Below are 22850 nucleotides of genomic sequence, written 5' to 3' on the forward strand. Positions count from 1 at the left end.
CCAAACTTTAGTAACCAAATGTAAAAGATGCCTGTCAAGATGTCAGGAGGGGTGGGCGTGGGGGGAAGGAGAGGAAATTGGGGAACACTGGTGGAGGGAAGTTGACCCTGTGGCAGAATCAGTGATGGAGCATTGTATGTGAAAGCCCAACTACAAATAACTTTGTAACTCATGGTGCTTTAATAAAATAAAATTGGGGAGGGGGGATGTCTGTTGGATTCCTTCCCCAAGGCTGTCCTCATTCACTTGTTTCTACTCAGGGACAGAGATTCTTGGGAGGAGAGGCTCCACACGTGTAAAGAGAGGGCAGAATCCATGAACCTGTAACACGGCCCCATAGGTGTAGAACTGGCAGGATCTGGTGGACTGTGCAAGGTAAATAGCTGCTCTTTGAACCCCAGAGTTACAATCCAGTATAGGTCACTGTCCTTGCAAATAGCAGTTACTGGGAAAAGCAACTCCGAAATTTTTAAATTTTTCATTACTAACAAAATAAGCAAGAAATAGACTCAGTTTATAAATAACCTATATTAGGCAAAATCGAATTTGAAAATAACCCACCCCACCAAAACACAAAAAACACCTTAATTCCTTCTTAACTTATATAATAGAAATATCAATAATTTGTGCCCTTTCTTTGCCCTCCAAAACAAGACTGTTCTGAGACCTGCAGTTTGGAAAGTGTAATAATCTGGCCCAAAAGAAAATAAGAAGGCGCCTCCTTATCTTTTTTTGGCTCTGACTGGGCCAAGACAGAGTCTAGCCACCCCTGACTGGGCCAAGGGGACCCTAGACCCCAGGCTGGACAGAACTGCTGAGTCTCCGGAAAATCAGCAATGGCGTCATCCTCAGCCTCCTTTCCTCTATTACACAAAAAAAACAGTCCTGAAGATATTCTGCTGCCATTTTCCATGTATGTGATAAATCCATAGCTTTATGGATTCTCCAACTGTGCATGTCTATAAGTGCCCCCCCGTATATATGCCTAAACTTTCCTGAAAACTACGTAATACTGTTACATCACCTTAACTCTATGTGGCATAAAACCAGATACCCACTTCCTCTCTCTCTGATGCTCTCTGTACAGTCGGTGATGCCCAGACATGCTTCCCAATTTAAGTTGGTTTTGGTGCCAATAAATGTCCCTTTTTTTCTATCCAGTTGTCCTGTGCTTTTTGGATGACATTTTCCAAATGACTTACAAAAACTTCTTTTTTTCTTTTTGGGTCACACCTGGAGATGCACAGGGGTTACTCCTGGTCTGCACTCAGGAATTACTCCTGGCGGTGCTCAGGGGACCATATGGGATGCTGGGATTTGAACCCGGGTCGGCCGCGTGCAAGGGAAACGCCCTACCCGCTGTGCTATCGCTCCAGCCCCGACTTACAAAAACTTTTAATGAACTGAATATACTTACCCACTCTCCTAAAAAGTGAAAGAGCATTTAAAATACTGACTCTAGAGAAAAGTGAAAAAAAAAAATGAATAGAACTTCGTAATTTGAAAACAAATTGATATACCTAAGTACTAAGAATGCAAGATACAAAACAACTTAACTCTTAGATGCTTTGGATAAAAACCAGCAGTTGTTGACCAGAGCACTTTTAAAAGGCCTACACCTACAAGTTGTTTGGATAGTCAAGTGCCTATGGTTAAGGTTATTAGCAGGGATCCAGGAAGGCAAAGATAGCTACTTATATATGCCTGAAAATACTTTGGGATCTTAATTAAATGCCAAACCACAGGCCAACATCCAAATTCTTAAAGAATCAGTCAAAATACAAATGGTATTCAAATATGAGAAAGCTATTTCATGCTATGGTTTACCCATTATATAGTAAGCACTCGCCCCCCACCATGAAAGGAAAATATGACCAAACACCACAAAAGGAAATCTTGACAAGGAAAGCATAAGAATATTCACATCTCTCTGGATATTAAAAATGTGGTATTTATTCAAAGTCAAGATTACGATCTTCAAATCTAAAAGTTTCTTTTAGATTTTCTGAAAGGAAATTCATGGGAATTTGTTGGTAAAGAAAACTACGATGAGGTTAAAGAGATAAAACAGAGGTTGAGACACTTGCCTTGCATGTGGCCTACCCCGGTTCAATAAACAGTGACACACACTAAGCAACAAGCACTGCTAAGAATGATCCTGATCCCAGAGCCAGGAATAGCTCCTAAGCACTGCTGGGTGTGCGACTTGAACCCACTATCCCCAAAAAATGGAGAAAAAAATTGTCATTGTGACTGTACAGGAGGAGTAACAGAAAGCTCAAAGAATTGACTTTCTCCAGGTATTGGCACAATCCATGGCTAGAATGATGAGTACACTTCCAAAATGCATATACCATCATCATCATTGTCCCATTGATCATTGATTTTCTCCAGTAGTCTTAGTACCGTCTCCATTTATCCTAGCCCTGAGATTTTAAAAGCCTCTTTTAATTAGTCCTTCCCACTGGTGCTGCATGGAGACTCTTTCAGGGTCAGGGAATGAGATCCATCATTGTTACTGATTTTGGCATATGAATACACCACAGAGAACTTGCCAGGCTCTCCCATGCGGGCAGGAAACTCTCGGTAGCTTGTCAGGTTCTCCAAAGGGGCGAATTAGACTATAAGAATGTTGCACGGCCTAGCGACTGGAAAATGGGGGATCTGGGTGAAAGAACCCTAGTCCCTATCTGAGCAGGCTTGTCATCTTGGCCCTGGGTCCCACACACCTGGGTTCCTCTGCCAGTTCCTTCAAGCGTGAGGCTTGTCCGAACATGTGGAGAGGGGCCTTGAGCACGGCTGTGGCTCTGGGTTCCGGAGGTCTTCGGCTGAGGGGGCTCTGCTCGGGGTGGGGAGGGAAACTCAACCCACCCCTTCTGAGGGGCCCCAGTGAAGACAGCCAGGAGCGGGGGCAAGAGACTCTGCTTGCCCCTGCGCATACCATTAGAATATAATTATAGCATCCAATGTGGACATAGTCAGAATCTTCTAAAACTGCAATAAGGGGAAGCTTATACTTCTTCCCCTTTCCACACCTCAAACACATTAACTATTGTAAATTTAATTGAGTTGAACTTTTCTTTAAAAATCAAGCTTCAGGTGAACTATGTCTGCAACTTGCATGAATAATCAGAAACAAAGCAATTTATCTTATAGAACTGAAAACTGAAAACCAGTGATATTCAGTCACTTAAGAGGATAATTTGGAAAAAGAGCTCTTCAAAGAAAGGTGGGTCTGGCAAGATCTACAAAATGATAAAATTAGCCTTTAGCTAAAACAGCATGCAGGCACTGGCATATAGGACTACTTAATAGGGAACAGAGAAATGCAAATGAGAAACTGTCTAAATGAAAAAGTTCTTGACATCCCACAGACACTGCATGCTGAAACCCCAGCTGCTGCACCCACACCCCACAGTCGTCGCCAGCAAATGGTCAAACTTCACCGCTTCAAAACAAAGTCTGCAGAGACGCCAAGCCAATCAAAGTTCTAAGTACAACTGGTTTTCTGAATGAAAACCCTTGAGTCTTCTTGGAATGGAGGCAGGTAGCCAACCCCCAAATCCCGTACTGTAGGATGCCCCAGCAACCACACCCACATGGAAATAAGGGCCCAACTTCTTAGCTGCAAGACTAATCTTGGAAGAGATACAAGCCAAGCAGCCAAACTCATTGGTATACCAGTCTTGAAACTGAAAACTCTTGGGATGTGATGGATCAAAAATTATCCCATTTTTACTGATCCTCCAGGAGAAACACCTCCAAATTCCACAATACTGATGGCCCAGTAGGAGCACATCAAACTAGATGGGAAAGTAGTATAGAAGCCAACTAAGCTCAATTAAAACAACAACAACAACAAAGTATTAACACAGGAGGTTTAACTAGCAACAAACAGCTCAGTAAACCCTCAAAGACTTTAAATGACCTGACTGTGAGATACAACAACTTCCAAATTTTTCTTTTGCTGATGTATTTTTCGATAATTCCATGAGCCATTTTGTTGTAATGAGCAAAATAAAATTATTCTGTGCCTACTTAGGAGGTGGGTGGGAAGTTGGGGACAATGGTGGGGGGAAGGTTACAATGTTGGTGGGATTGGTGTTGGAATACCTAATGCTCAAAACAACTTATAAACAACTTTAAAACACGATGTTTAAATAAAGTTAAAAATATTTTTTAAAAAAAAATTCCTGGAGAAATAGTACACCCGGTTGCACACCTGGCATACAGCCAGACCAGGTTCAATCCCTGGTATCCCTGGTACCACCCTGAGCATTGCTGGGAGTGATCCCTGAGTACAGAAACAAAAGTAAGCCCTCCATGTGTGGGCTAGTTCCCCATCTTTCCTAAAAAAAAAAAAAAAAAAAAAAAAAAAAAGTTCTTTAGTCCCAGAGAGAGTATAGATGGCTATGCACTTGCCCTGCATGCAGCTGTGCTGCCCATGACCCTGGTTCAACCACCTCCCTTCCCACTACCACATATGTTCCTGAGCACAGCACCACTACAAATGGCCCCTGGGCACTGTGAAGTGTGGCCCAACAACCCCTACACCAAATAAAATATAACAGAGAAGATAAAGTTTCTGCCACTTAGAAAGCAAAAACTAGGGCTGGAGCGATAGCACAGCGGGTTGGGCGTTTGCCTTGCACGCGGCCGACCTGGGTTCGATTCCCAACATCCCATATGGTCCCCTGAGCACCGCCAGGAGTAATTCCTGAGTGCAGAGCCAGGAGTAACCCCTGTGCATCGCCAGGTGTGACCCAAAAAGAAAAAAAAAAAAGAAAGCAAAAACTACCCGCAGAATGGGAGCACTTCAAGCTCTGTATGTGATAAGGGACTACGAGTTAGACTATAAAAAGAACCCTTGCTTAGAAAAACTTTTTCAAAAGAAAGGCTAACCACTGAGTTCCCATTAGATATAACAATTCCATATCTAGGTATATACTAGTAAGTTAAAATATAGGTCTATACAAAATCTTGTATATAAACATCCATAAACACTAATAGCCTCAAAGTGGAAACAATCCAACTACATAGAGTGAAATGAAACGTGGTATAACCACATCCCTTAGACTATGAATAACAAGCAATACAGTGTAGTACCTATGCATGCTACAATAGGGAAGGGCTTTGAAAATAATTCTGAGAGGAAGAAATCAGTCACAAGGAACCACATACAATACAATTTCACTGATATATAGTGTCTAGAAAAAACAAATCTATAAGGACACAAAATAGATTAGTGGATGTCTGGGCTGATGGGTACAGCAAGACAGGATGGAGGGGAATGACTGCAAAGGCAATAACAAAGCTTATTTGGGAGTGATGAAACTTTTAAAATTAATAGTGTTAATATTTGTCCAAATTTATGAGTATACTTAAAAACGACTAAACTGTGCACGAAAGGGGTGCTGGGGGGCTGCACTCTAGCCTTTCTGCTACCTCCCCAGCCTTGAATTTGCACTCACATCGGCACTTTATAGAAACAAAATACGGGTCTACTTTTTTTTTTTTTTTTTTGTAGTATAGCCACACCTAGCTATGCTCACATCTTCCTCCTGGCTCTGCACTCAGGAATTACTCCTGGCGGTGCTACAGGGGATCAGCTACATACAAAGGAAAGCGTCCTATGCACTATACTATCTCTCCCGCCCCCTAAGAAACTTGTTTTAATATAGCGCTTACAAAAGAACGAGCAGAGGATCCATGCCAGGTATATTCTGTGTCAATTAAGGAGGGTAGGAAGTTCCTCAGATGAAAAACCTACAAGCACAGGGTTAGTACCCTCAAACACACACTAAAATGACAACATCTGAGCTTCGGAGTCTGGCTCTGCAAGGTTTCAGGTTTCTGACACCATGGTCAATAACATAAAGGACGGCGTGTGCCCCGCAGAATGATTAGACATAGGGGGAAACCCTCCTACTCTATAGCACAGTTAAATAAAGAGAAATGGTTGGTCTGGAGCAGATCACGAACGCGAGAGAGCGAGCAGAACCTTCTGATGGGCTGGACCGCAGAGGAGTGACCGCTGATCCGCGAGGCCGCGGGCGTGGACTTGCTCCCGTCCACGTGGACCAGTTTGGAGCAAAAGTAAGTTAGGTGAGGATGAAAAAGAGGAAAAGAGGAGTACAATCAGGGCTACGAAGGTTTTAAACTTTCTTGGAGTAATCATCTTCCTTGACGAAATCAAGACTCAAAGTGCACTGATTTCCCGTTCCTAAGGTTTCTCTTAGAAACTACAGGCTGTCCGTAACTCGTCACGCCCCAGCAGTCTTTGGAAACAAAGTTCAAGCCACGAGGGGTTAATTACCTCCAGTGAGCAAATTCCTGTCACCCCTTAAAAGTGCAAGCAACGCTCTCACTTACAGGCCTTAACAAGGGACCAAACACCTGCGGCCGAGCAGCGCCGCAGCCCCGCAGCGGCGGGCATCCGGGGGGAGGCTGCGACAAGTCCCCAGGTGGGAGACGGGGAGCGAACGTACCTCGAGTCACTCGCGGGCAGAGGCGACGCCAAGGCATGCCGGGGACTGCATTTCTGCAGGGGAACCCGGGCGCAGCGTTCCAGCGGGGAAACGGAGGTCGAGAAGCGGCAGCGGCGGCCCAGCGTCCAGCTCGGCGCGCGGGCGCCCGGGCCCGCTCCGCGTTTCCATGGTTAACGTCAACTCCCGCGGGCACCAGCCGACGCCACAGGCCAGGAGCGCGCGCCGCGCTCGAGGCCACACCCAGGCCCGCCCCCTGCCTGGGCGCGGCGGCGGCGGCGGCGGCGGCGGCGGCGGCAGAGGCGCGCCGGGTGCGCTCCCGGCCCGGGGCTCCGAGGCGGCGGCGGCGGCGGCGTCTATCCCGGGGGTCGCGGCGCCAGCCCTGAACTTTCACCCGGGCCGCGCCTCGACGCAAGAGCGTCGTTGCCTTGGCGACGCGACGTTCCTCCGCGGGGTGGTGCGCGGAGGCGGGACGCGCGGCTGCCATTTTGTGGGCTTCTGGCTGCGGGCGGGTGGGCGGGTCCCGGGTTCTGGAGTGTTGGGGGGACTCAGGCCTTATTCTTCGGGTTCCGCGCGTGACGACGTCCTTCTCTCCGGGGCTCGCCCCGCTCGGTTTCCCGGCGGTCGTAGATGCCGTCTGCGTCTTGTCCGGATGGCAAGATTTGCAAGCCTTGATCGCTCCGTTGTTGTGCATTTCCCCCCACCCCCGACCCCCTTCCACTCCCTCGCCTAAGCCATTGAACGGTTATATTTCCCAGAACGAACCGACGAGCTCCACGTCGAGGCATTCGACGGAGGGATCTGATTTATTATTAAGTAAGGAAGAGCCCCCGGTCCCCAGATTAGAAAGGAAAGGCCTTAAGGGGGAAGCTGTGTCGACTTGAGCGTTTTATTTCGAATCCGGAGCCTTGACCAGCTGCTGACCACGGCAGCCTCCAGTTCTGCGCAGTTTGAAACGCTTAGTAGCAAGTTCGAGTGTGCCCCGTGGGCAGCTTCCAGATTGGGACGAGGAGCGGGGAGGGGTCTCGGAGCTTTTCCTACTGGTCTACGTTGATGGAGAGGCTCCTGTGAAGGGAACTTGGAGCCATTTTGTGGGCGTCGGGGCTCCTCGGTTTCCTCCCGCCGCACTGCTGCTCCGGCAGTCGGGACCCCTAAGTGGCCCGGGCGCGGCTCCCGTTTCGGTTTCCGAAGTCCTTATGCACTTAGGTTTTCAAGTCATAGTGAAGGGAAGGGAAAAAGGAAAGAAAAAAATACAAAAGAAAGGACGGTTAGCATTAAAAGAAAGTCAAGGCGTGTATGTGAGAGATTTCTCTGTGTCTAAACGGAGCAGCGGCAGAGGGGCGAGGGGCGTTCATTGGAAGCTCGTAGACCCAAACCCAGTGGCGTTTTGTCGCGTGCTCGATTTCAAGGACAGTTTGCAAAGAACCTCTGCTGTCCTTTGTGAAGGGGACGTGTGTTCTTGGGCCCTCGGTGGCTTTCCCACTTTTTGGGGGGAGGGGGTAGGATTGGGTTCCAGAAAACCGTGGAGCACCCCCTGCTGCATGTGCGGGCAAGAACCCCCGCCCCGCACCCCGCCCACTACTGGTGTGGTCTTGGGGTTACCTAATCTCTCTGGCCCTGTTCCCTTATCTTGTAAAATAGGGTTAATAATAGCGTTTATCCGACACATGAGTTGTGTAAATCCGATGAAATCGGACGACTGTAAGTCGCTTAGAAGGTACCTGGCACAGATTTAAGCGCTTAGTGAGAAGCTATTTTCTTTCGGTCCAGTTGGAGTTCAGGACGCCTATTCTTGTCAACCTCATTCAATTATAAGGTTGAGCGAACATTTTGTTTTGAAATACCTGTTGCAGATATTTTTGTTATTTTTTCTCTCTTTCCCAACGATGTTTGTACATTGCAATTTCTTTGAATGAAATCACAAAAACCATCTCTTGGCCACACCCGGCAGACTCAGGGATAGTTCCTGGTGGGCCCAGGGCATCATATGCGGTGACCAGAATCAAACCCTGGTCAGAGTATGTGCACAAAACAAGTGTCTTACCTGCTGTACTATCTCTCTGGCCCTGTTAGGATATATTTAGCTATATATTACTTTTATAATATTTCAATCACTAAAATTATAAACAAACGGAAAGAAATGTCCCCTGGGGGTTGGAGGAAGGGCTGTCATGGGCTGAAAAGCATGCTTTGCCTGCAGGCTGTCAGAATAGGTCCTGTCACCTTCTGGAGGGCCAAGAGAAAAGGGAGAAGCCTCTGAGCATCATTGAGCATTGGCCAAGCCACAATAAACCAAAAAGGAAAAAAAATCGTGGTGGGAGAGTTTACAAGGAATAAGGTGCTTGCTTTGCCTGCAGCCCAACCTGGTTCTGTCTGGTACAGAGCATTCCAGGGGTCATTCCTGAGCACCAACAGATGTGGACCAAAAGTTCCCCAACAAAATAAAACACATAGTGGATTTTGTGGAAACTAGTGTACAGAAAAGAATATTAGAATGTTTATAAATTCTACTGAGTTGTTGTTTATTGATCTCAAGCTAATTACTGGATTAATATTTTTACAATGTGATTTTCCTCTAAAAAGACATTGTAATTAATAGAAAATATATGTACGTACGAGTAGCAAGCAAGAGAGATGCATTTACTTACAGACTTATATATTAAAAGTAGTGATTATTATTTGTGGCTTTTATATAAAACGGGTCTATGATATTTTTCTATGATATTTAACTTTGTCCTCAAGCCACAAGGAACAAAATTTTAGAGGAAAACTTCTCTTAAGGACATATATGTCCTACCTAACTCGTAATAAAATTCAACTGAAGAGTCAAATGAAAATTTTTTTTTTTTTTTGCTTTTTGGGTCACACCCGACATTGCACAGGGGTTACTCCTGGCTCATGCACTCAGGAATTACTCCTGGTGGTGCTCAGGGGACCGTATGGGATGCTGGGAATCGAACCCGGGTCGGTCGCGTGCAAGGCAAACGCCCTACCCACTGTGCTATTGCTCCAGCCCCAGATGAAAATATTTTTATTGGTGGTCCCAATTACTGCAGAAACATGCACCCTTTATTCCATGTTTCACTATCTGCTGGACAGCTTGTTCCTGTATCATTGGTTTGACCAAAATGTACATTGGGCTAGATTGTTGGACTATGAAAACAAAGTTCAATGTACAAAGTCTAATGTTTACTGTATAAAAAATACTGCTTATGTATGTTTATGTATGCTTCCTTTCTCATATATACATGTATTGAGAGAGAGAGAGAGAGAGACAGGGACAGAGAGAGAGAAGAGAGAGGTAAAGAGTAAGAATATGTGAGGGGTTGGAGCAATAGTACAGTGGGTAAGGCATTTGCCTTGCATGTGGCCAACCAACGTTCTATCCCTGGTGCCCTGAGCCTCCCAGAAAGTGATCCCTGAACTCAGCATCAAGAGTTAAGTCCTGAGCACTGCCGAGTGTGCTCCTCCCACCCCACCCCATAGCCCCCAAAGAATATGATGTGATATTTTTGTTTGGGAGACACACTTGGCAGTGGTCAGGCACAACTTCTTGCAAGTGTTTGGGAGTCTCTCCTGATGCTGCTGAAGGCAGAGTGAGGGGTGGGGGAGCCATACAGTGCTTGGAAGCAAGCCCCAGCTCTGGAATGTAAGGCATGCACTTCAGCCTTTTGTGCTATCTCCCTGGTCCTCAGGATTTTTATTCCTTTTTTTCTGGGATTTTTCTCCCAGTGCACAGAATAGTGTTTGTTTTATGAATGAACAATCTTTATTTTCCTTCTTTTAATTCTAGCACCAATAAAAGAAACAAAAGCAATCCTGCTAGAGAATGCTCTGGAAACATTTATTTTCTTTTCATGATCTCTATTTACCATATCAATATTTCCCTTGCTCCCTAAAGTAGGAAGCACAATAATTGATCTTTTTTTCTTGTTGAATACAGCAGTATGGGAATTTTTCCAGATTAATGGAAACTAAAGAAGAAGTGCCTTTAGTGTAAAGGGGAGATACTAAGATTTTCATTGAGCATATTTATCAAAAATGACTTCTTTTTATCTTTCAGTTATATAGTAACGTGGATCAATCCCAAGGCCTCACATAGGAAAGGCTCTACATTGCTGACCCAGAACAGGAAGTATTTCACACTCTACACTAAACATGTTCGATTGACAGTCAAGTAATTTAGATTCAATATTTCAGTTTTCCCCTCAATAATATTAAGAGGTAGGGCCATATCTCAAAATTTCCATTTAACTATTTCTGCTCTTGTTACATTTAAAATTTATTAAACTATGGATAAAAATTAACAGTCTATACGTTGTAATGCAAAATTTAAGATTAAGTTTTCTAAGAAACTGTACTTTTAACATAAAAGTGAGCTTGGGAAAGAAATGTTTGGTTTCTTTATTTGCAATAAAGAAAACCTAAACAAAATGATTATAAGTAACCTAAATTTCTAAAAAAATGTACTACTGACCCATTTTACTGGGTTTCTGTCATTATTGGCATGAAAGTTTGTGTCACCTTAATCAAAAGTACTTTAATATTAAAATTTACTTGTTGAGGGTTCTCTTTTTAAGGGCAATTAAGTAAAAATATTAAAGATAGTATTATTCAGATTTCTGCTGCAGAAGAATCAAATAGTTTGTGCTTAGCCTCTTTGATTAAAAAGTAGTGGTCAGAGATGCTGAAATCCTTAAAGGTGATTTTGAAGACAAAATTCTGGACTACCCTGGCAGCAATCAGAAACAATTAACAGTACCAAATGCTTCATTCTTTCTCTAGGCTGCATGACAAATTACGCTTACTATTCCAGGCTTGCTGCATCCTAAAATAAGACCACCATCTAAGCAATTTACTAGACAACTCCAATCAAAATATAGTGCTTAACATTTTCTTATTGCTATAGAAATGAAGAGAGTGATTGTCTATGTTGATTAGCTTGAAGATTGCTTTGGGAAGAATTTGACAATTCTAGTAACATTCCAATTTACAACCTGTGAAGAGGATTGAATAGGACATTTACTATCAGACTAGTTTAAGGCTTCCTTCTTATAATTTTATTCTATTACTTTTCTATATAGACAAGATCCTTGTAGTGTATATTTAAAAACATACAATATGTTTTTATGATAACATATAACATCATTCTCAACTAGATAAAATAGCAAATATATGCCATAATAAATGTGCCAAGATATTGATGCCCACTATGTGTAAATTTTGTGATAGTCTATATGGTAGATACAGAGAAGAAAAAAAGATATTTAATATCAAAGTACTCATAGTTTAATGGATAGAAAATTCACAAGAAAAAAATAAAACTGATAAAACTTAGTTAACAAATTACTGTTTGTTATAAGCTGAATATGACTAATACAGTCTCACTTGCTGCATATTTAAAGACTAAACAGAGTTTTTTTTATTTACCAGATGCCACAATTTAAGACATCTGGAAAGTAATCCTTCATTTTATGTTAGAGAGAAAAGTTATAATTAAGTGTTAATTATATTACACCTGGAAGTGTATAGGAACATTTTCAAATACTGAGAAAGACCCTCAGGGCTGACTAGATGATTTATTTTTCATGAAACTTCTGATTTGAAGGCCAACATTTTAAATTCCTTAGTTTAAAACCAAGTCTAATGAACTCATTTTCTTAGCAAAAGGTTTAGAGACTGGAAGGTTAATTGGGGATCTCACACACAAAGTATGCTCTCAATAGTCCCATGGGCTATCTCCCTAGCCACATTCTTTTTCTTTTTCTTGTTTTTCTCCCCCTTTTGGACTACATCTTGCAGTGCTCAGGACTTACTCCTACCCTGGCACACAGGGATCACTCCTGGCGTGTTGCTCAGAGGACTGTATGGGATCGAACCCAGGTCAGCCACATGCAAGGCAAGTCCCCTAGCCACTTCACTGTACCACTCTGGCCACTGGTCACACTTTTTAATTAATTAATTAATGATTGAATCACTGTGAAATACAGTTACAAAGCTTTCATGTTTGAGTTTCAGTCATGAAATGATCGAACGCCCATCCCTCCACCAGTGCACATTTTCTACCACCAATGTCCCCACTATCACCTCTGCATCCCAACCCTTCCCCTGCCTCTATGGCAGACAATTTCCCCCATACTCTCTCTCTACTTTTGGGCATTATGATTTGCAATACAGATACTAAGAGACTGTCACGTTTGGTCCTTGATCTACTTTCAGCACACAGCTCCCATCCCAAACTATCCCTCCAAACATCATTGACTTAGTGACCCCTTCTCTATCCCAGCTGCCTTCTCCCCTAGCTCATGAAGCAGGCTCCCAAATATACTAGCCACACTTTTAGAAGTTATTGTTGCAAATGGAAAATGGTTTCTAAATAGAACCTTTTTTCTCCCCATTTTTAGTTTTTCCATGAAAATGATGTTTTTAAAAATTGAGTTTGATTATTATTATCTAATGGCTATTTTTGTTTCATGAGAATTTATTTACTCATAAGAATAAATTCTACTTTTTTTTATAATACACTGAAAAAATTCTTAAAATGCATTGGTAAAAATATCACATAAACAGTCTGTAATGCTAAAACATCTTTGAAGTCTGTTGTTAGCTGTTATCTAACCTTTTTCCTGGGTCTGCTGCTTGCTAGGCAAATATACTACCCACTGTACTATTGCTCTACCCCATTGTTATTCTTTATTCTGATATTTATTCTGATATTTAACATTTTAGATATCTACTTACTCTTTTTATATCTTATTGTTAACTAATATTGACATTATTAAGCCTTTAATAAATGGGTTTAAATAAATAGCTCAATGGTTTTACTGCAAGCTTTGCATACTCTATTCTAGGGATTGTATATGTTATCTAGATTATTTTTCTCAATTTTTCAAATTGTACACTTTTGCCACTTAATCTAAGCAAACCCCAAAGGACAGGAAGTTTGACATATATGTATATATACAGATTTATAGATTACTATAGGATATAATATTAAATCATTAAAATTATTAGAGCTGCTTAATTATATTAGCGCTTACTAATTGTACTTATACATGGATACATATATGCAAATACACACATTTATATTTTATATTTATAGATGTATACTCCATGTTATTTTAAAAAACCAATAGTGGTAGCTTTACTATTTTGATGCTAATAAAGGCTTAATACCTGTAATGAACAGAGTCCTTCACAAGGTAAATTAACCAGGGAAATATGCCAATTTTGACTTCATTTTCATTCTATTGAATAGCTGCATTCATTCTCTGTAGATTTAAAGCTCTTCATTTGACTGTTCCTCAACACTCTATAGAACTCCAGCTTGCTTTTCACCTATCTTTTAACAGTTTAACATAGATGGCTGGATCAAGCCCATTGTTCCAATTGTATGTAGCTTAAAAAGCTCTGCAGTATTTTACTCTTTCCATTGTAACTGGCTTCTCTGAGTGCTCTGCTCACTGCATTTTACTCTACTCTCTCTCCCTGTTTTCTAAACCCATTTATGCCTAATCTTTCTGCAGACACTTGTCATCTGGGAGCTCAAATTGACTTCTCCGCATTCTATTTCCTTTACTAAAAATGCACCATTAAGGATGATTGAACTCTTTTAAAGCACTTCATAAAAAAAAAAAAGAAAGGTCATCAGAAAGTAGGCGACCAGTGTTTGTAAATACCTGTTTTCAGCCAGATTGATATGAAGGAATAACAAATAATTGAAAACTTTAATATGTTATTGATATTTTTTATAATAGTCTTATTTGCTCTTTGAGCAACATACTTATAAATCATTTTGGTGGGGAAGAGTGTTGGAGGGAATTATATTATAACTAAAGATGGAGCAAATATAGCCAAACTATAAAAATTAACAAAACATTTTCTAGAGAAATACAAACTAATGTTTTATAATAAGCAAGGTATAAAACATGAGTGTCCATTGATCAAAATCTACAGCTTTTAAATCATATGACTTTAATTTTTTCCATTAAAATAGATTTGTTATTTTAAAATAAATATAACTATAAATGGTTTACAAAACAAACTGACCCACAAATATTAAGATCATTGCTATTTGTAATGCTTAAAAATGAAATCCTTCAATAAAAAAATAAAAAAAAATTTAAAAATTAAAAAAATTAAAAAAAAAGAAATCCTGCTAGTTTGAAATCTTTTTAAATAGTTGGAAATTAGAGTTATAAAGTTAAAGATTAGATGAAAATACAGAATACTACTTATTAAAATATATTTTACACATTTTAACATCAATGTCTAAACAAAATTTAATTATGTAATAAAATTTATCACTTCTGAGCATATGGAGAGACTAATTAATAAAAAATTATTCTAACTTTAAAATTTAGCATTTTGGAATCTGCACACATATGGATAAAAAGAAATGTGGGTGATTTTTTTTTTTTTTGCTTTTTTCTGGGTCAGACCTGGCGTTGCACAGGGGTCACTCCTGGCTCCGCACTCAGGAATCACCCCTGGTGGTGCTCAGGGGACCATATGAGATGCTAGGAATCAAACCTGGGTTGGCCAAGTGCAAGGCAAATGCCCTACCCACTGTGCTATAGCTCCAGCCCCTGTGGGTGATTTTTTTAACTTACCAAAAGATGCATATAATTAAACTCTATTACTATATAAAAGATAAGTAATTTGATTTCACATAATTATTAAAGCTAGTTTTAAATTTCCTTAAAGATATTATATTTTCAGATTACAGAATTACATGTTTTTGCTATAAAATCATTCATTTTAATTATAAGGAAAATCATTAAAATGAAATTTTAAGATAGGGTACAGAAATAGATTTGAAAAACGTTCAGTAGCTTACAAAAGTTTCAGTAGCTCACATATGAAACAACATGAATATTATATCATAATTCTGAGTCTTATAAGAAAACTTATAGAAATAAAATACTAATAACTGTACATTTTTGCTTATTTCTAAAAGTAACAGTAAACTAAAGTTGCAATTCATATAATTTTTCCTTAAAAGTATTTCACTACTGGGGGCTGGAGCAATAGCACAGCGGGTAGGGCATTTGCCTTGCACGCGGCCAAATCGGGTTCGATTCCCAGCATCCCATATGGTTCCCCCAAGCACCACCAGGAGGAATACCTGAGTGCAGAGCCAGGAGTAACCCCTGGGCATAACTAGGTGTGACCCAAAGAGCAAAAAAAAAAAAAAGTAGGGCATTTGCCTTGCATGTGGCTGACCCAGGTTCGATTCCTTTGCCCCTCTCGGAGAACCTGGAAAGCTATCAAGAGTATCTCACCCCCATGGCAGAGCCTGGCAAGCTACCCGTGGTGTATTCAATATGCCAAAACCAGTAACAAGTCTCATAATGGAGATGTTACTGATGCCTACTTGAGCAAATCGATGAGCAACGGAATGATAGTGACAATACTGAAATATTTTTATTATTGATATTGCTCAATGGTAGCCAGTTTCATTCCCAGTCCCCCTACCACCAATCCCTGCTCTAACCTTTGCTGGATGTAGCTTTGGTGGTGCCAACATCATCTGAATGAGTACTAAACACCTGGTACAGCTGACCTGATATCTCTGGGAGTAGCCCCCAGACCACAGGACGCTTATTGGGAAGTTCCTCCTAATTTTATAGTAATAGAGTCTCCTGATATAGCACATACCATGCATGGTTGCACAAGTGCCACTGGGTGTGGCAGCTACAGCATCAAAAGAAAATTTCAATAATAGGGGACACAGAGCCATAGTGTAGTAGATAGAGCACTTGCCTTGCATGCTGCCAACCCAGTTGGATCCCTGGAACTCCATATTGAGCCTCTCTAGGAGTGATCCCTAAGTGCAGTGTGCAGGAGTAAGCCCAGAGCACCACTGGGTGTGGCCCCCAAACAAACAAACACAAAATTCAATAATACAGGAAAGTGAGAAAGAAGAACAAGAGAAACTGTTAAGCAGTTGGAAATCATCTAGAAGTGCTAACCTATGTAGAAGAGGAATAAGAAATCCCAACTAATTTCCTTCTCATAAAATAAAATTATTTGATTTTATTTTGGAACTAACAGTACTTAGCCACAAATTCTTATAGAATTGTAATTTTTAAAAATGTAACATGTAATTGAAACTAAATCTATACCAATATTAGAGATATAATGATTTAAAACATTAAACACTTCTCATAGTGTGATAATTTATGAATAATGAAGTGAATTGCTTAAATACAAAGATTTTAAAAAAGTCATCAAGTGTCGGCAGATACACACACACACACACACACATCTCTTACTAAATATTCTAGGCAAAAATATGTTCACAGCCAAAATTTTGTGTCAACAGAAAAATTCAAATCTTAAAAATAGAGGTAAATAATAGTTACTGAACAATTAATTATAGTCAATATTCATATATAAGTCAAAATATCATTTTGACATTATAAATATTCAGATCAGTATTTTAGGATCCTAATAAATAAAAATATGTTTGAGATTTAGGTTTTTTGTGTTGTCTTTTAATTTAAAACAAGTTATGGAATCATGCACATGACTGATGCAGAACAATTCTACTAAGACATTTTCTGGGAGCAAATTTTTTTGTCAAAATTATATATTTTCCCTAAGTGAAAGGTGTTGGAATAAAATGACTTGTTTATAGTTTCTATATAGAGTAGAGCTCTACATCTGCTTAAACAATTAGGAAAAGTTACATATGACTTCTGGAATAAAAGGGCAATAAATTTGGAACTGAAAAAAATCTAGTATTAGGTATCATATTTATTCTTTTCCTTTCTAAGCCCATTTCTTCATCTACAAATGGAGAGTGCACATATTATGTTCACTTAATATGACTGTTCTAAGGATAAATATGGGTCATTAGTTAGTAACTTTAACAAACTATCTGCCTCTGTGAAATTAGTTGTGTAGTATCCTATCATTTGTAATTATAAACTTTCATTCTGAGAATTATTTACTTAACAATGTACAGCTAACTTACATTTTTGCTGTGTAGAAAAGGAATGAAGTTACAGCTGTTGCTTTATGAACTGTAGACAACAATGCTTAAACTAGCTAGGCATTCCCAGGGGAGTACATCATTTTGAGTCATCTAGCACAGAAGAACATTAAGACTACTGTGCACAGGGGCTAGAGCGATAGCACAGCGGGTAGGGCATTTGCCTTGCACGTGGCCGACCCGGGTTCGATTCCCAGCATCCCATATGGTCTCCTGAGCACCGCCAGGAGTAATTCCTGAGTGCAGAGCCAGGAATAACCCTTGTGCATCACCAGGTGTGACCCAAAAAGCAAAAAAACAAAAAATACAAAAAACAAAAACAAAACAAAACAAAAAAAAGACTACTGTGCACTGCTTGGGAGATTAAATAGAGGTTAAAGTTAAAGCACTTGTCTTGCATAAAGTCAACCCAGCTGGATCCCTGAGCGTGGCCCATCCCAAAAAAGGCAAAACATTTCTTAGAAACAAGGAAAAAGAGAAACTGGATAGATAGTCCAATGGATAAGGTGCTTGCTTTGCATGCAGTCAACCAAGTTCTACTCCTGGCATCCCATATGGTCCCTGTCAGGAGTGATTCCTGAGTGCTGTGTCAGGAGCAACCCCAGAGAGAGATGGGTGTGACCCCAAAACAAAAAACAAATAAAATGACTACTGTGCCAAAATTATTTCTTTCATTGTTTTTATGTGAAATTACTATTAAGTTTGAATCTATTTTTGTCATAAACAACAAAGTAATGCCTAAGTACATACTTATTACTAATCTTAGTTTAACTATCACATAATATATTCCAAACTATTTTATGCCTAATATGAAATTTGAATGCATTAAAAATATAGTAAAAATAATATCTCAAAAGTTAATAATATGGACATACAAATCAAATGTTTGTTCTCAAACGTATTACAAATATCTAGGAGAAATGACTCAAAGAATATATGACATGTTAACAAGATACTGGATGAGTTACGTTTTTTTCTGTTTTATACTCTTGTAAAATTTTCTGCATTGAAAACCAGTTATACTAATTTTCTAAGTCATTTTATTATTTGAAAGGCCACTATTATAAAGGCAACATGTTGTCAGTCATGAAAGCTATCAGAATTAAAGGACAACAAAGACACCTTCTGGACAATGTAAGAACTACAGTTATTTTTTTAATGGATTTTATTCTTACCAGAATAACAGCTACTTTAAAACTACACATTAAGGAATATAAAATAAGTATTAGGCTCAGAATTTTAAATATTGTGTGATTAAATTACAAATATACACTATTTGAGGAATATACAAAATCGTTGTATAACCACTGGAACCAGTATCCAGAATACCTTTATTTATTTTTTTATTTTTATTTTTTTTTCTTTTTGGGTCACACCTGGCGATGCACAGGGGTTACTCCTGGCTCATGCACTCAGGAATTACCCCTGGCCGTGCTCAGGGGCATATGGGATGCTGGGATTTGAACCCGGGTCGGCCGCGTGCAAGGCAAATGCCCTACCCACTGTGCTATCTCTCCAGCCCCCAGAATACCTTTAAAACTAAATCGAGAGCAGCCAGAGTGATAGTACAGTGGGCAGGGTGCTTGTCTTGCATGAGGCTGACCTGGGTTTGATCCCTAACATCCCATATGGCCCCTTGAGCACTACAGGGAGTGATTCCTGAGTGCAAAACCAGAACTAACCCCTGAGCATTGCTTGATGTGCCCCTCCCCCTGAAAAAAAAAAACAACCCTAATTCTAGAAAAATGATAAAAAATACAAGAGTCTCTACATCCTAACCACCACTATCTGAGCAGGCCCTAAAACCCTTTGCTTGCTCTTGCACCTTTCTAGGTGAGAATAACCACACAACTAATATCCCTGTGGCCTTTTTGAAACTAGAAGCAATTCCCTTCCCTTCCAACTGGGTCATGGATCCAAGAAGACTCCTTGTCTGACTTCTACCTAACAGTAGGCCCACCTCCATGCCTCCTCAACTGCATGGCCACATATGTAGCCACCTGACAACTCCACTCATCACACTTCATGCTGCACACATGTATCCTGTTCACTGGGTGAATGAAGATGGGCAGGGATAGAAAAGAACAACAACAATAAAGTCTCCCAGCAGGAGCACAGCAAACACAATGCGAAAGACGTATAGACACCCACCAGGATTAATGAGTGAAAATAATAAGTGACAATGAGTTAAAGTAATAATAGGAAGGTTCTAACAGTACAAACCAGCTCTGTAAACTCGCAGAGAATGGCTTTGGTGACATGATGTTGAGGATGTTTAATTAGCTCAAAGAAATGAAGACATAGGCAGTCAGCAATGCATGTAAGAAAGAGGGAGAGCCTAAATGAAGAAACTACAATCAGAAATGACAGAAATGAAAAGTAATGTAGATGATATAAAAGACTCCATAGAAGGTCTGAACATCAAAATAACAGCAGCTGAGAAAAAGACTGAAGAGCTCCAAGGTGAGATGCAAGAAATCTCTAGAAAACAATGGAAAATGGGAAAAGCCTTAACAGAAAGGAACAGCACACAAGAGAACTATGGTATGAATTCAAGAGGATCAATACAAAAGTACAAAACAATATAAAAACCACGGGGGTCCCTGAAAAACAGCAAGACAAACCTGGTGAAAAGTCACTAAGGAAATCATAGATAAGAATTTCTCAGAGGGGCTGGAGAGATAGCACAGCGGGTAGGGCGTTTGCCTTGCACGCGGCCGACCCGGGTTCAAATCCCAGCATCCCATATGGTCCCCTGAGCACGGCCAGGGGTGATTCCTGAGTGCAGAGCCAGGAGTAACCCCTGTGCATGGCCAGGTGTGACCCAAAAAGCAAAAAAAAAAAAAAAAAAAAAAAAAAAAAAGAATTTCTCAGAGTTGAGAAATGTAGGTAAGATCCAAGAGGTTTTTAGTGTCCCAACAAATATAGACTCCAAGAGAAAAACTCCAAGACATTATACTCAGAATGACTAGATTGTAAGATAGAGACAGAATATTGCAAGCAAAAGATCAAAAACGAACCTTACACAGATTTATCTAGAAGAGAATGGTAGGATATGTTTTGTTTTTTTTTTGAAAGACTCAATGAAATGAATGACTCGTTTCATAGAGAATACTCCATTCAGATTATTATATTTGAAAGAATGAGACAGTTTCATAGATAAGTAGCAGTTTCCAAATTTATAGCCCTGAAACCAGTTTTTAAAGAAGTGTTAAAGAAGCTTCTTTAAAAGACAAGACAGACTTCTCAGCATTTCACCATGAAGCATGGCATTTGTTCACTTGGTTATAGTTGCTCTCTGCTAAGATGAAGAAAGATCTGTTCGCTCCTAGCTTGCTAAGGAGTTTTTCACTTTTTCAATTATGAATTGATGTCTCATTTATATTGAATATTCTATTCATGTGATTTTCTTTAATTCACATATTTTTAGTATAATCTTTTACTTATTAGTACAGATGCTAAGCATTATCTAAAATGTGATATTTTCTAACATAAAGTCAATATAAAGTTTTAAGCACAGACACACTTCTATGCTTTCATAGTACATTCAAATTTTTTCCTTAAATTTTTCTTAATTTTACTTTGCTCATTTACTAAATTGTATATTTGTAGGATATACTTCATATAAAATTTAAAATGTAGTAACATAGAATTATTCATATTATTAATTTTTCATCTATATATACCTATTAAAATAGTTCTTGAAAAGGTTTTTTATCAACTTATTGATTTACAATTTTGTGAAATTTCACAATTTTGTGAATTTAACTTTATTCATCTATATGTGTATACATGTCACCCACCATCTTCACAATACAAAAATAAAGAAAGAAAGAAAGAAAGAAAGAAAGAAAGAAAGAAAGAAAGAAAGAAAGAAAGAAAGAAAGAAATGGTCTCTCTCATATGTGGTACATAAAGAAACAGAATAAGGGAACAACAAATGGCCAAAGTAATTGAAACTAGAGATTTTGTATGTAGAACTGAGCTTATATGAGTGCAGGGGTGGGGGACAGAAAGGGACCCCTGGAAAACTAGTAGAGGGAAACAAGCTCTCTGCCATGGGTGTAGTGTTGAAATAATAGATGCATAAAAATATGACTAATAGTATTGTAAATCTCAGTACTTCAATAAAAAAGTTTAATTTTTAAATTAAAAATCAAAATGAGAAAATTTTTAAATGCAATTTTTAAATTAAAAATAACTATGTAAGGAATAGAAAACAGTATGAAACCTATGTGCAGTGTTGAACCAATATTTGAAAATTTAAGTAAAATAATTTACAATCATAAAGTTCATTTATATAAAAATATAATTAATTTATTTATCAAAAACTGGACTTAATAAACAAGCATCGATTTGTGATATGCCCTAATTCTTAAAGTCCTTTAGAAAAATTATTTTCACTGAAATATTAATTAGTAAGGATTCAAATTTTAAACGTTTGAATTCAGTTTAACTGAATACAGTATTCTTTTCTGCTTGAGGCTAATTATAAGATTATGTCACTTCAGGCACAATTAATACATTTAATATTAATATTATATGCCATATATTATTTTCAATATGAATTAACACACTTACTTATAGCATGAATGACTAGTTGTACCTGAGTTAGTCCTTCAAGAGGTATTACTGGATACCTATTATTTGCATCTTTAAATAATTCTTAGGACAGAATTGATTTGGGAGTATAATTTTTAAGAATAATACTAAAGATAAGTCTACAGTTCAACCAGAAAAATTCAACATGTTTTAATAATAGTTGTATTTTATCAAAAATATGTTTTAATTTTTATTAAAGTAACTGTAAATGAACAGGTAGGCTATAAATCAAAGTATGCTTATTTTCTGAAATTACATTTTCTTAATATTTTCAGATAATGAGATTTTGAACTAAAATACCTCTAATATAGGACTAACTATTTGATTCTTAGGGTACTGTTTCATGTCAATTATATCTTTTCAAATTGTTACATAAAGCAATCCATAGTTTTTATATCAGAAATTAAAATGGATAGGTAAGATAATTAAAGTTTGATGTGATAGACTCTCAGTATCAATATTGGAAGCCATAATGCCCAAAAGAGAGAGAGAATATGGGAAAAATTGTCTACCATAGAGGCAGGGGGAGGGTTGGGATACAGGGGTATAGTGGGGGCACTGGTGGTGAGAAATGTACACTGGTGGAAGGATGGGTGATCAATAACAATATGATGAAACTCAAACATGAAAGCTTTGTAACTGTATCTCACGGTGATTCAATAAAAAAATAATAAATTTTTAAAAAGATAATTAAAGCTTGAAAGGTGATATTGCTAAAATCTACCAAGGGTGATAGTGATTACCTTCATACTGAACTGAAGTAC

At 39.1% G+C, this 22850-nt stretch overlaps 2 protein-coding genes across 3 annotated transcripts in view; both read right to left on the reverse strand.

Annotated features, from left to right (window-relative positions):
- The window catches only part of PCNX4 (pecanex 4), a 37162-nt gene extending 30543 nt beyond the window's left edge, over positions 1 to 6619 (reverse strand). Inside the window, exon 1 of the mRNA XM_004612385.2 lies at positions 6489 to 6619. The gene's annotated coding sequence lies outside the window, so the exon portion shown is untranslated. The remainder of the gene's footprint in view (positions 1 to 6488) is intronic.
- Positions 6620 to 7215: 596 nt separating this feature from the next.
- The window catches only part of LRRC9 (leucine rich repeat containing 9), a 116844-nt gene continuing 101209 nt past the window's right edge, over positions 7216 to 22850 (reverse strand). For both annotated transcript variants that reach the window (XM_055130088.1, XM_055130087.1), the window contains one exon: positions 7216 to 7686. In XM_055130088.1, coding sequence (XP_054986063.1) covers positions 7637 to 7686 — 50 coding nt within the window. In that variant the 3' untranslated portion in view covers positions 7216 to 7636. The remainder of the gene's footprint in view (positions 7687 to 22850) is intronic.

This window comes from Sorex araneus, chromosome 3 (assembly GCF_027595985.1).
Source record: "Sorex araneus isolate mSorAra2 chromosome 3, mSorAra2.pri, whole genome shotgun sequence".
Classification (NCBI taxonomy): Eukaryota; Metazoa; Chordata; class Mammalia; order Eulipotyphla; family Soricidae; genus Sorex; species Sorex araneus.